The 13,802-nt window shown below is 35.5% G+C and overlaps 1 protein-coding gene across 1 annotated transcript; it reads right to left on the bottom strand.

Annotated features, from left to right (window-relative positions):
- Positions 1–3,051: 3,051 nt before the first annotated feature.
- Positions 3,052–8,253, bottom strand: LOC134245388 (mucin-5AC-like). The gene is made up of 5 exons (XM_062727677.1): positions 8,229–8,253; positions 6,983–7,276; positions 4,452–4,617; positions 3,690–3,945; positions 3,052–3,468 (listed from the first exon to the last, which is right to left on the bottom strand). The coding sequence occupies exons 1-5, from the start codon at positions 8,251–8,253 to the stop codon at positions 3,100–3,102; spliced, it is 1,110 nt and encodes a 369-aa protein (XP_062583661.1). The 3' UTR covers positions 3,052–3,099.
- Positions 8,254–13,802: the final 5,549 nt, after the last annotated feature.

Below are 13,802 nucleotides of genomic sequence, written 5' to 3'. Positions count from 1 at the left end.
ATAACCATTGTTAATTGACAATACATCGTCGATATGTCTAAATGTCGAGTTGAAGGCCAGTGTTTTCGTCTTATCACGTAAACGATTTTGAATAAATTCTGCTTCATATGAATACAAAAATAGGTCTGCTATTATCGGGTAAAATTGGTACCCGCTGGAATTCCAAAAGACTTTTGGAAAACCTGGTCTCCAAACACTACATTAATATTGTCACTAAGAAACTCAAACATCATTTTAATCTCATCTTCAAGGTACTAGCGTGAACAACCAGAATGTTTTTAACAAAATAATTTTGCAAATGACCAATGACAAGGTAAGTAAATTTACGAGTACCATTTATTTATTATTTTTGTTGTTGTTGTTGTTGTTGTTGAAAAAGCAACTGTCAATGATATCAAGAAACCTAGACTCTAATTCATCGTGGGGAACAATTCTGTATAAAGTTGAAAAGTCATAAATTTTTAAGCTGTTGATTTTGAATTTTGATTTTAAATCTAGTGAATTCAAATTTACTAACAGTTCCTCGGAATTTTTAAGCATCCACATCTGATTTATATCACTTCTCAAATATATATATATATTGTTGCATAGTAATCCTTAAGTTTCTATTCACTACTGTTAATATCTTAGTGAGGAGTAAAGAGGTTTGGTAGAATATTTACTGGAACACGCTATGTATCTTTGTTAGTAAGGATTTTTATGAAGTTTTGGAATCCAATATAGATATGGTTTTTCATCATTTATCAAGAATTCTACATTTTACACAATTTAGTTAAAACTGTTTCCAAATATCGTCTATCATATTGAAATACTCATTATATTAAAATAAATATGATTATTTCGTGCTACAAAATCAACTTTAAAATAATTTTAATTATACATAAATCTTTGTTTTATTACTTTTCATAGCTTATCAAAGATAATATATATATATAGAAACGTAGATTTCGGAGACAATGTTTTCAGACATATATTTGGAATTCTAATGGACACTAGTTTTGCTCATTCATTGGCTTCCTCTTTTTATATTTTTATGAAGCAGAATTCATTCAGAAACTTCTACTTGAGAAGAAGGAACTTGCAGTGGCTGCAATACGACATTCAGATACACGACAATATTTTGTCAAGTTATTTTCATGAATATGTCGACTCAATACTGTGTATATGCCACTGAACTTGAGGTGAAAGACACCACAAAATCCATCACATTTGTTCATATTTGGATGTTTACCGACTATAGACGATAAAGGGCAATTAACAACTAAATTGTATTTCAAACGATAAGACTTCAGTTTTCTTTTTATATTCATGTTGTACAGTGCAGGGAACTGATTTTGTTACATAATTGGTGCTAATTTTACTGCTTCCTTTGCTAGCTGATTTAATGTTTTTGAATGATGATCCTGATGCTAGCTGGATGCTAATGCTAATGCTTATTTCATTTATGCAGATATATGTAAAAAGTTTCCTGCTATGTTATATTCCTCTGTCATCTGCCAATAGCATTAATTTTATGTCTCCCAACTTATTCGCTACTCAAAAGCTTGCTCTTTATTGCGTCATCTTTATCAATAAATGGGGTTCACGGCGGGATGATTAAACTCCTCCTAGGCACCTGGCCTGGGGGCCATAAAAGAACTTTATGCGGTATTAACCAATATTTGCCCCCCAAATCAAACTTTGATGGAGTAATATTTAATTAAGTCCTTAAACAGGGGAGTATATGCTGACTTCAAAGCACTGAATAATTTCATAAGTAATGACGTCATATGTACGTAATGACGTCACAAATATGACGTAAATTTCAGTTTTTTATGAATTTTACAGAAAAATGTATATATTTCGTCGATATTTTAAATAAAAGTCACCGAGCGCATGTGTGTTCAGGATAAATATTTTGATATAATGTGTAGAATGATAATATCAATGAAATATGTCAATATTATTCCTGAACACACATGCGCTCTATAACTTTAAAAGCTAAAATTGTTGAAATATTGTCCATTTTGTCCTTTTTCTGAAAAAGAATATAAAATCAGACTAGTTTGTGACGTCATAAAAACAAAAATTGTGAATACACTGCTTTGGAACTATAATATTTTCTGTTAATTTATATTTCTCGTACAATTTATTGAATTCAGCACATTTCAGGAAGTTTTCAAAATTTGACTTTTGTGGGGGCAAACAAATGCAATATACCGCATATAGTTCTTTAGATGAGCTAACTTTTGATCTCAGTCAAACTTTTTCACTATATAGTCCTTTGGTAAAAATGAGAATGAGATCAAAAGTGAGCTCGTCTTAAGTTTTATGGCCCCCAGGCCTGATCCCACCTTGAATTTCCATTGGTCCGTGTTTCGTGTCCTCTTTACATATTTGTATTTAAATGATTGAGATTCTGATTTAACACACAAGTACTCTGAAATTGACATGAAAAAGATGCTTGAGTTTCTGATTGATTTCTATGTCCTCCATCGCCTGCATAAATAGTTTATATCTCTCAGTTGATTCGATACGCAATCTTGAGCATTGCTCTACGCATGAATAATTTCTAAAACGAGGTATTGTCAAGTTAATGAATCAACAGTCTCTTTTAAAGTCATCATTTCGTAAGTTCCATGGTCGATACAATGACATTGTCAGCAAATACAATTTATCATTGAGTCAAATGCTGACTGACGTATTTCAAAGTTTTATTGTTAATCCATTATTTACACATGGAATTGACGATGTATTTTTCCGTAATTTCCTGATCATGACAAGGAGCACACGTCGGTTGTGAATGTCGCCAGAACTCTTCCTCCATGACACCTGATCCCACCTCTCAGGTTTTGGAGGTCCGTGTTTGCTCTGTTCCTATTTTTATTATTTTATGGACTTTTGATCTTGAATACTGTTTTTTATCTCTATATATGATAATAGATTGACATCGAATTAAGTTCGTTGTCTTCACCTTTAACATTCACTTTACGTTAGAATACTTATGTTAACAGATGAATTATTACACATTGATTCTAGTTCATCAATTTAAGAAATCCATATTACAACTTCAAACAAGAAAAAATTGAGGAAAATATTTAATGGACAAAAGTATTTTCTCTACCAAGCATCTTTCTTCAAACTCCTTTTGGGTGGCGTTTTCTTTGAAGGGTTTGTTTTTGCTTTAGGTTGCTCGCTGGTCGGGGCTTTGCCCCGTGGTACTGATTTAGGACCCGGTTCGGGGGCTGTTTTAGGAGCAGGTTCAGGGGCTGGTTTAGGGGCCGACTTCGGAGGCGGTTTGGGACCTGGTTTAGCAGCTGGTTGAAAAGATGTTGTTGGAGCCTCTTCTATCTCAAGCACAGGATGAACTACGTTCTGCGTGCACCAAACCTTATAGACAATTGCAGTTATAATAATGGTAACGATCACAGCAGACGACAGAATGATGATCACGAGGACAGCCTTCTCTCCGAGACCAGGAAAGGTGGACTGTAAAATAAAAACAGTGACGTTAAATGAATTCAAGAAAATTAGTATTCGTATGCTTTCACTGCTTCTGATTTGCACATGCATTGTTGAATCTACTTTTAAGCTTGAATACTATTCATTATCTCCATAATAACTTTGAATCAGTTGTATTTAAATGTCTTTTTGCTAAGAATACATGATAAATAAACAACTAAAGGTATGAATAATTGTACATGTATAACCTTTTCTTCGGATGTCTGTGTGGTCGTAGTTAACAATAATTGGGTAGTTGCACTGGGGGAGGAGCTTAAAGGTGACTGCGTTGTTGACTGGTTGGAAGATGTGACGTTTGCAGCAGAGGAGGTCGTTGCGCCAGCTGAGGTCGAGGCAGACGGAGTTGTTGTTGTTGCTGCACCGGTTGTACTTGAACAGGAAGCTTCGTCTGTGTTGTCTACACAGTTTTGTTCTCCATCACACTCGAGCGAAGTACTTATACACCTATTTTGATTCCAATGTGAAGACTATAGTGAAACAGGCAAACATTCAAAACATAGCTTCCTGGCTACATGTAACTCGCAAATATGGATTATTTCCACACCTGGTGGTTGGTCATTAACAAAAAAAATGCACTCTGAAGTTGTTATAAAAAAATTTGAGTCCATCATTGACAATATTTATGTAGTCTTTGCAGAAAAATTCTTTCAACAAACTGTTGGAGTACATTATTAGTATTTATCATCAAAACAAGTGAATATGCCACGACAATTCATAAGCAACATCACTTTTTATATAACTAAAACAAATTAAGATCACAATTAAAACTTGTTTTAGAATTTCAGGGACAATAATTATTTGAAATTCCTAAATGAAAAGGTGGAAAAGAACATATATGATGGATTTATAAGAATTTTTTTTTAATCTTTCAACAAAAAATGTGTTCCTTGTGCGATTGACGCCAGCTTGTGTTACTGAAATTAATTATTCGTGTTTAATATAAGATGTACCTGTTGTTGTCACAGAGGAAGTCGGTCCCGGAGCAGTTGGCGCCAGATTTCTCCGTAAATGCCGTCACGACTGCCGTAAACCCTCGTCCGCTGTACGTACGACTAGCCTGTGTTACGAAGGAAAACGTGATAGGGGTGTCGTCATACTCGAACACCTGGTTTGTTCCTGGAAATATTTACAGAATAATTTATTTAAACTGCTTTAAAATTATTTGGTTTCAAAAGAAAGGTCTTGTCACAAGGAATACACCTGTAAAATATGAAAACCCTAGTACTAATGGTTAAAAAGTTATTGTCATTGTTAAAGTATTTTTTTATAGTGGACCAAACTCTAAGGTTGAATTAATGATTTTGATTAATTACAAAGTCTACTTTTATGAAAATCATCAGACATTATATAACGATACCTGTATTCTCAGGAACTCTACGTTCATTGCCATTTGAATATTGATTCATAAAACACTGTATACTCTCATAAGCAGACCACATTCAACTTACTTATTAATTACATTTTTGCGCAGCAGTGATTTTTAATGATGAATATAATAAATAACAACAACAAAGGCGAAAAACTTCTCTTTGAGCAGAATTTTCCTTATATTCGTGGTATTGGAGCAATCGGAACAATATAATATGTGTCATGTTGATTTTGAATTTACTGCCACCCGGTAAATTCAAATTTTTTAAGACATATGTATGATTCAATCTCTTTCACAAACTTTAAGGTTTAAAAGAAAAAAGTACAGTTTTGGCCAAAAAAATGCCGCGTTTCAGATCTTCTCCGTTCAAAACATTTTAAAAAGGCTAGGATTTTTTAAATTAAATGGCATGTAATTCTTATATATAACTCAAATGTATGCATTTAAAAAATAACGCCAAATACTGTATCTTTCATAGCAGAACGTCGAGATTTTACGAAAAATTCAGACGCGACGTCATAATTTTAACATGCTATGCGTCATCTAAAATTCCAAGAGTACACTTTGAAATATTTGTCAATGTAGAGAAGTTTCTATTGTTTTTAATATTGTATTATCATTTGTATTCATCTATTTATTTTTTTTTTCAATTTTTTATATCTTTTTTATCATAGAATCCTCCATCCTAGGGTATCTTAACTTTAATTGATAGCATAAAAACGAATGTCCAACAGAATTACAGTGAAAAAAGGAAAAACTGGAAATAGTGAATTGTCTTTTCTCTAGTAGTTGGCCTTACGTATAACAGTTTTGTTGCAGAAGTTATGGTTCTGAAGCATAAAAATGATATTAGCCAATACTAGCTATACATGTATTTGCTAAATAAAATGAACAAGCATTCTGAGAGTATTGCATAAGCAATATATGTCCCCTACTGGGATCCCCTTTTCTCATTACGGTTCATTTTATTAGACCCCGTGTATGAAAAAGCGCAACAAAAATATGGACATTCCGGACCTACAAATAGACAGAGGGACAGACGGACGTACGGACAGACAGACTGGAAGGAAACCTACAGTCCCCAAAAGTTTCACCGGTAGGTAACTAATAAGATAATTGACAGAATTAAAGGATTTCGACAGGAAAAACATTTTCTGGACTCCCGGTATTGATTTTGTTTGTCGTCACCTGCTTCCATTCAAAGTATGGAATATCAATATCGGTCTGTCTGTCGGTCTCTCTGTATGTCTGTATAACTTAAGAGAAGTTTGTGAAAATTAGTACTAAATTAGTATTTTCGAAATTACTACTCATATTTCTTCAAGATATGTTAAGATCTCAATTTATTTTGAACATTGTTTCGATTTAATTATTACAGAACAGACAGACAGACAAAGTAACACATATCGAATTTAATATCCCCGCTTTCTCTCTCCCCACTAGTAGTCTCAATTCCTCTCTCTCTCTTCTCTCTCTCTATCTCTCTCTCTCTCTCCACTATAACTCCCTCCCTCTCCCCACTCTCTCTCTCTCTCCTTCCTTTCTCCCTACTTTCACTCCCTCTCCCTCCATTCTGTCTCAATTACCACCTCTCACTCCCCACGATAACCCCCTCTCTCGACCCACTCTCGCTGTCTCTTTCTCCCACGTCTCACTCTCTATCTTTCTCCACTCTCACTCTCTTTCTTTCTCCTCCCTCTCAATCTCTCTCACAACCCTCTCTCTCTCTCCTCCTCCCTTTCTCCCCACTTTCCTCCCTTTCTCTCCACTCTCAATCACTCTTCTCCCTTTTTCCTCGCTCTAACTCAGCTCTCCCTCTCCCCGCTCTCCCTGCCAACTCTCTCACACCCTCTCTCTTCCCACTCTCTCACCCTCCCTCTCCCCACTCTCACTCCCTCTCTCTCCCCACTCGCACTCCCTCACTCTCCCACTCGCACACCCTCTCTCTCCCCACTCTCTCTCTCTCCCCTCGCACTCCCTCTCTCTCCCCACTCTCACTCCCCACTCTCCCCCTCCCAACCTTTCTTCCCTCTCACTCTGTCTCCCCACTCTCATTTCTTCCCTTTCTCCCCCTATCACTCAGTACCTCTCTCTCCCCCTATCACTCAGTACCTCTCTCTCCATTCTCACTCCTTCTACTCTTACTCGCTCCAACCTCTCTCTCTCTCTCCACTCTTACTCGCTCTCTCATATTCTCTCTTGAAAGACAGCGGTGGAGATAGTAAGAGGCTAAGTGTGATAAGGATAGAGAGTGCAGGGAGATCATAGAGGGTTTGGATAGAACGGGAGATGGTAATCCCCCACTCTCGCCCTTCTTTATCTCCCTCACTCTATCTCTCCCTCTCACTCCTCCTCCCCTACCATTCTGTCTTTCTCTCACATTCCCCACATTCTCACTCTCTCTTTCTTTTTTATTGTTTGTTTAACGCAAGTACTTCTTGGTACTATGAAATAAACTATTGTCCTATGAAATAAACTATTCATATACGTTATGAATCGATGTTTCAGAATTATTTACAATTAAAATAAGAGAAATAATTCTTTTTCCATAATGAAGAAAACATTTTTATCGTTATCTGAAAAGAAATTTAAAAAATGTCTATTCTTGATCTTTTTATTTTAAGTACATTTATCAAAATTGACTATTTATGAAAAAAAAATTTGATGTTATTTAATATGATAAGGGCGATAACTTCACGCAAAAATATATGTAGAGGCAAAATACTAAAATGTTCTTTATTTGACCAAAGAAGTCATTCAGGATTGGCATTCGCTATCTTTATCCCTTGCTTTAAATCAGTTTACTTGAATTCTATATTTTATATATTTTTCATGCTCAGATATTGTGAAGTTGCAATGACACTAGCCAAAATACACTTGCATCTTGACTTCCTCGATGTTCTACGCGGAAACCAGTATATATATATTTTGTTTTGAATATAAACGTTTGTTTGGTATTTTATTCAAATATGTACTGTTTATAAAACTACAAATAAATAATCTTTATTTGTTACATGGTTCTACCCTACTAACCCTAGGTTTTAACTTAACACTTCTGAAAGGGGAACCGTTAGGCCATCAACGTATGAGTAAATGCTCACCTATAATTATATTAATTACGGATATTGGCCATGCATGCTTCTGGGAAAATTCAAATAATTCAATTAAGCAATAGAACCATTCAATAAAAAAAGAGTTTCAATTTCCTTGAAAAAGCATAGCCGTAGCAACCGGGGAGGGGGAGGCGCGGGCCCTCTCAAATAATTTTCCCGATATATAGAATACAATAAAATATTCATAAGAGGTATTTGTATACATACAAACAATTACATGTCGGTTTGGTCCGTCACAAGCGTACCCCCATCAAATGTTTTCCCCTCCATTTTTGAGAGTTTAGGAAAATTTTCTTGTTAAAAATATTCTGACCCATTTCCTTTGCAGCAGTAAACTATGTAATATTTCTTATGATACATGTCTGTTCATGCTTTGTATGCCACCCCCACCCCTTCCCGCTTTAGGGACCAGACAAAATTTATCACAATGATGGGACCAGTACAAAACAAAATCCTCATTTTAAAAAAATACGTGTCCCATGGCATTGGTATTTAAAAAATATCTGTCCCATGCCTTGAGACTTATAAAAAAGTTATTGTCCTATGATTACATCTTGGTATTAGTGAGATAACTGGAACAAAACTAAGGAGTCTCGAAAAAATGTTTTTGTTTGTTCAAATATTTTCCATTAAAAGATTTATGTTGCCATTTGTATCCTTCACTTCTGTTTCAAATATATGATTTTTTGATTTTTTTAAAAATAAAATGAATATTTCTCTTGGGTTAAGGACCGTGTCATTGAAAAAAGTTTGTGTCCCATGGGTACCTAATGCTTAAAATGTTTTTGTCCCATGGTTTTCTTCGATGAAAAAACTGATTGTCCCATGCCCGTTTGTACCGGTCCCATCATAGTGATAAATTTTGCCTGGTCCCTTAGGCTTAATTCCTGGGCCCATCCTTGTCATAAACATGTTACGTTACAAGAAAAAAAATAAATGAACTTCTTTTTTCATCTTTGTTTTATGTAATACATGAAAAGTCAATGGAATTGTAGTAAATTGTGAACTCATAACGTACAAAAGGGGGGGGGTGCAAAACTTTTCACATTCTGCGTATCCCCTTATCATCTCGTAGGTACAAATGTAGGTAATAAATATAAAATACTACAGAAAAAATAAACTTAAAACTAGATGCTGTCATGAGACAGTAATACCCGCACTAAGGTGTTTGCCTCTAAATGCACACTTCTTCATATTGGGCTTTACCAAGGAAAAAGTCAATATAATTCAATAATTTACCACTGTCGTGATCCCGTGCCGGATTGGACAAAACAAGATGGCGGCGGGAACAAATCGAAAAAGGTAGGTACCTGAGATTTCGGTAAATATCCCCCGTTAACCGTCAGATATGCTTGTTTCGAAGATGCTGTCGAATTCCTAGTAAAATGCTTATTGGTGTGTTTAATTGCTACTTTTCCTATCGTCTCTTAAACTTGAACATTTAACGACTGAAGACTGCAGAATTTCTCCGATTGAGTTTGAAGCGGCATGGAGTTGTTTTTTTCTTCGATTTTGACAGTTTTATGCATCCAGCAGCAGGAGTGTGGCTAACAAATGATACTTTGGAGTAATTCTGACCCGTTGTTATATGTTTATTTGTTATAACCCATTTTATTACAAAAATATTTCGATTTAAAAATGTTGACATGTGCTGGATTGGAATTGGTTAATTTTAATGGAAATTGTGCCGGATTAGACTGCATTTTTGGTGCCGGATTGGATGATGTTAATGACAGTCATTAAGTAATAACTTTTTTCTCTTTTATTTTTTAAGCTATGGATGCATAGTTCAATGAAATACCAGGAGGAATTTAATAAAGCTTATCTAAGCATCTGCACTCAGGAGTTTTGTAGAGATGACACTTTACAAGCACATAAGAATTGACCATGAAGCAGCAGAAAGGTATCGATGCATTATCTACGGCAGCTGCTACAGGTGGAAGTACAACCTACGACGGTACATGTACATCAAAAACAGGCATAGAGAAATTCAGAAAGTCCGAGGAACAGACACTGACCAAAATATTTTTAGGATTTTAGATAGGTATATCTGTGATTATTTCAAATTCAACACAATTGTACTGATTTCTCTCATTCATATTGTTTCAAAGATTTTTTATATTATTTTTCTTTCACGCATTTTACTTTTTAGCTCACCTGAGCCGAAGGCTCAAGTGAGCTTTTCTGATCACATTTTGTCCGTCGTCCGTCCGTCTGTCTGTCCGTCTGTAAACTTTTCACATTTTCGACTTCTTCTCAAGAACCACTCGACCAATTTTGACCAAACTTGGTACAAAGCATCCTTGGGTGAAGGGGAATTTAAATTGTTAAAATGAAGGGACATATTCCCTCGCAAGGGGAGATAATCAAGAAAAGACAAAAATAGGGTGGGGTCATTAAAAAATCTTCTTCTCAAGAACCACTGGGCCAGAAAAGCTGAAACTTATGTGAAAGCATCCTAGGGTAGGGTAGATATTAAATTGTTCAAATCATGACCCCCGGGGGAAGGGCGGGGCCACAATGAGGAATCAAAGTTTTACATAGAAATATATAGGAAAAATCTTTGAAAATCTTCTTCTCAAGAACTACTGGGCCAGAAAAGCTGAAACTTATGTGAAAGCATCCTAGGGTAGGGTAGATATTAAATTGTTCAAATCATAACCCCCGGGGGAAGGGCGGGGCCACAATGGGGAATCAAAGTTTTACATAGAAATATATAGGAAAAATCTTTGAAAATCTTCTTCTCAAGAACTACTGGGCCAGAAAAGCTGAAACTTATGTGAAAGCATCCTAGGGTAGGGTAGATATTAAATTGTTCAAATCATGACCCCCGGGGGAAGGGCGGGGCCACAATGGGGAATCAAAGTTTTACATAGAAATATATAGGAAAAATCTTTGAAAATCTTCTTCTCAAGAACTACTGGGCCAGAAAAGCTGAAACTTATGTGGAAGCATCCTGGGATAGTGTAGATTCTAAATTGTAAAAATCATGACCCCCGGGGGAAGGGTGGGGCCACAATGGGGAATCAAAGTTTTACATAGAAATATATAGGAAAAATCTTTGAAAATCTTCTTCTTAAGAACCACTGTGCCAGAAAAGTTGAAACTTATGTGGAAGCATTCTTGGGTACTGTAGATTCTAAATTGTTCAAATCATGACCCCCGAGGAAAGAGCGAGGCCACAATGGGGAATCAAAGTTTTACATAGAAATATATAGGAAAAATCTTTGAAAATCTTCTTCTCAAGAACCACTGGGCCAGAAAAGCTGAAACTTATGTGGAAGCATCCTGGTATAGTGTATATTCTAAATTAAATCATGACCCCCGGGGGAAGGGCGGGGCCACAATTGGTAATCAAAGTTTTACATAGAAATATATTGTAAAAATCTTTGAAAATCTTCTTCTCAAGAACCATTGGGCCAGAAAAGTTGAAACTTATGTGGAAGCATTCTTGGGTAATGTAGATTGTAAATTGTTCAAATCATGACCCCCAGATGAAGGGTGGAGCCACAATGGGGGGATCAAAGTTTTACATAAAAATATATAGGAAAAATCTTTGAAAATCTTCTTCTCAAGAACCACTGGGCCAGAAAAGCTGAAACTTATTTGCACATGGAAGGATCCTGGGGTAGTTGATTTCAAAATGTCTTAATTATGATCAGTGGGGTAGGGTGGGGATACATTATGTATTACAAGGGGGAAATCTGGTAAAGAACAGAATGGTCAAAGCTTCTCAGGTGAGCGATGTGGCCCATGGGCCTCTTGTTTTGTTTGTTATGGTTAGACACAAAAAAATGTTCATGACTGTTATTTTATTAAATTTTAACAAAAAATGTAAGAAATTTTCGTCGTCTTTTTTGAATATCTCTTCTCCGTAGTAGATAAAGGAATGCATTTGTCCCCATTGACACTTTTTTCTAGCAAGTTACTATTTTACTAAAATTTATTGTAAACAATTTTACGGTAAGTTCATTTAATTTGCTGCATAACAGAAGAAACATTTTGATTTTGTCTTCTGAAATACATATAAATGTGAAATTCTAGTATTCTACTCGATCATGTTCATGGTTTTGTACAGTGCATCCACGAAGCATCGTTTTTGAAAGGGGGGAGGGCAGCCAGAGAAATTTCAATTTCAAAGCCAACTTCTTTCAGTTACAATTTTTTATACTACATTTACCTTATATCACAAAAAGTTGGGGGCCATCCAGCCCTTCAATGAACATTTACTATAGTATAAGTAATGTTGTTTCAGACTTATTAATTAATTCATCAAAAAATTAAATTAATTGAATTACTTAAAATGTAATATTTTACACATTAACAACGAAACATTTGAAGTTAAATTACATCGATATCGGGATCAAGCGTTAAACTGTCATCTGAAATCAAAAATTAAAATAGGCCTAACTTCGAAAATAAAGAACACATACACATTCTATTTAAATGATATGTTTATTATGTTAAACTAATTTAGAAAAACATACAGAAAGCAGTTTATTTGCATTAAATTATAAAATTTTACTAGCGTACCCTAAAGCACTCTTTTGTACTAGCGTACGTAGGTACTCTATCAAGTAGGATCGAATTTCGCCAATGGCAAACTCTCGGGCCTTTCCTACTAGCAGTCTAAAAATACAATGTACATGTACTACATAAACGCCATGACAAACCCCCTTTTCACAAACTTTGAAATAAATGTTAGAAGACCTCTTATCTGTGGAGTATGAAGTTAACTTTATTGACTGCAATGATATTACCTAAAATATACAAGACTTCTAAATCCTTCAATCCTTTATTCCAATAAACAGGAAATGTATAAATTTTTAACACCCGTTGATGATGATACATTCGAGGCTGTTTTTCTGACCTCTGACGGAAAGGCCCTACTAAGTAACATGATGCAATTTCGAACTTCGCCTCATGTGCATGATGAAATTCTCGTATGCTTAAGGGTTTTGCGGACGATTCCTCTGGCTTACTAACGGTTCCTCCTTTCCTTTTTACTGGCCCCACGAGCTCTTTGGGGTTTACCAAAACAGTGGTTTCTGTAAAAGAAATATGGGTACAATAAAATTTGAGATAAAAAGAAACAGGAAAAAAAAAGATTTTTAATCGAGGGGGGGGGGGGGGTGACCATAACTGATAACAATCTTACTTCGGTAAGATAAGCTATATTATTTAAATTCCTCCTTCTCGTATATTTCATTAAACGATGCATCCATATCTTAAAAATTAAAGAGAAAAAAAGTTATTACATAAATGACCATAATGAACATCATCCAATCCGGCACCAAAAATGCAGTCTAATCCGGCACAATTTCCATTAAAATTAACCGATTCCAATCCAGCACATGTCAACATTTTTAAATCGAAATATTTTTGTAATAAATGGGTTATAACAAATAAACATATAACACCAGGTCAGAATTACTCCAAAGTATCATTTGTTAGCCACTCTCTTGCTGCTGGATGCATAAAACTGTCAAAATCGAAGAAAAAAACAACTCCATGCCGCTTCAAACACAATCGGAGAAATTCTGCAGTCTTCAGTCGTTAAATGTTCAAGTTTTAGAGACGATAGGAAAAGTAGCAATTAAACACACTAATAAACATTTTACTAGGAATCCCACAGTATCTTCGGATCAAGCATATCTGACGGTTAACGGGGGATATTTACCGAAATCTCAGGTACCTACCTTTTTCGATTTGTTCCCGCCGCCATCTTCCTTTGTCCAATCCGGCACGGGATCACGACAGTGTTTACATATTACATGTTTTATCAAATTGAGCATAATATGCTCAGGTGACCATGTGAC

Source organism: Saccostrea cucullata, unplaced genomic scaffold, assembly GCF_032062105.1.
Source record: "Saccostrea cucullata isolate Sc308-1 unplaced genomic scaffold, CSIRO_AGI_Scuc_v1 ctg6864, whole genome shotgun sequence".
Lineage (NCBI taxonomy): Eukaryota > Metazoa > Mollusca > Bivalvia > Ostreida > Ostreidae > Saccostrea > Saccostrea cuccullata.
This window is presented reverse-complemented; position numbering and strand designations above follow the sequence as displayed.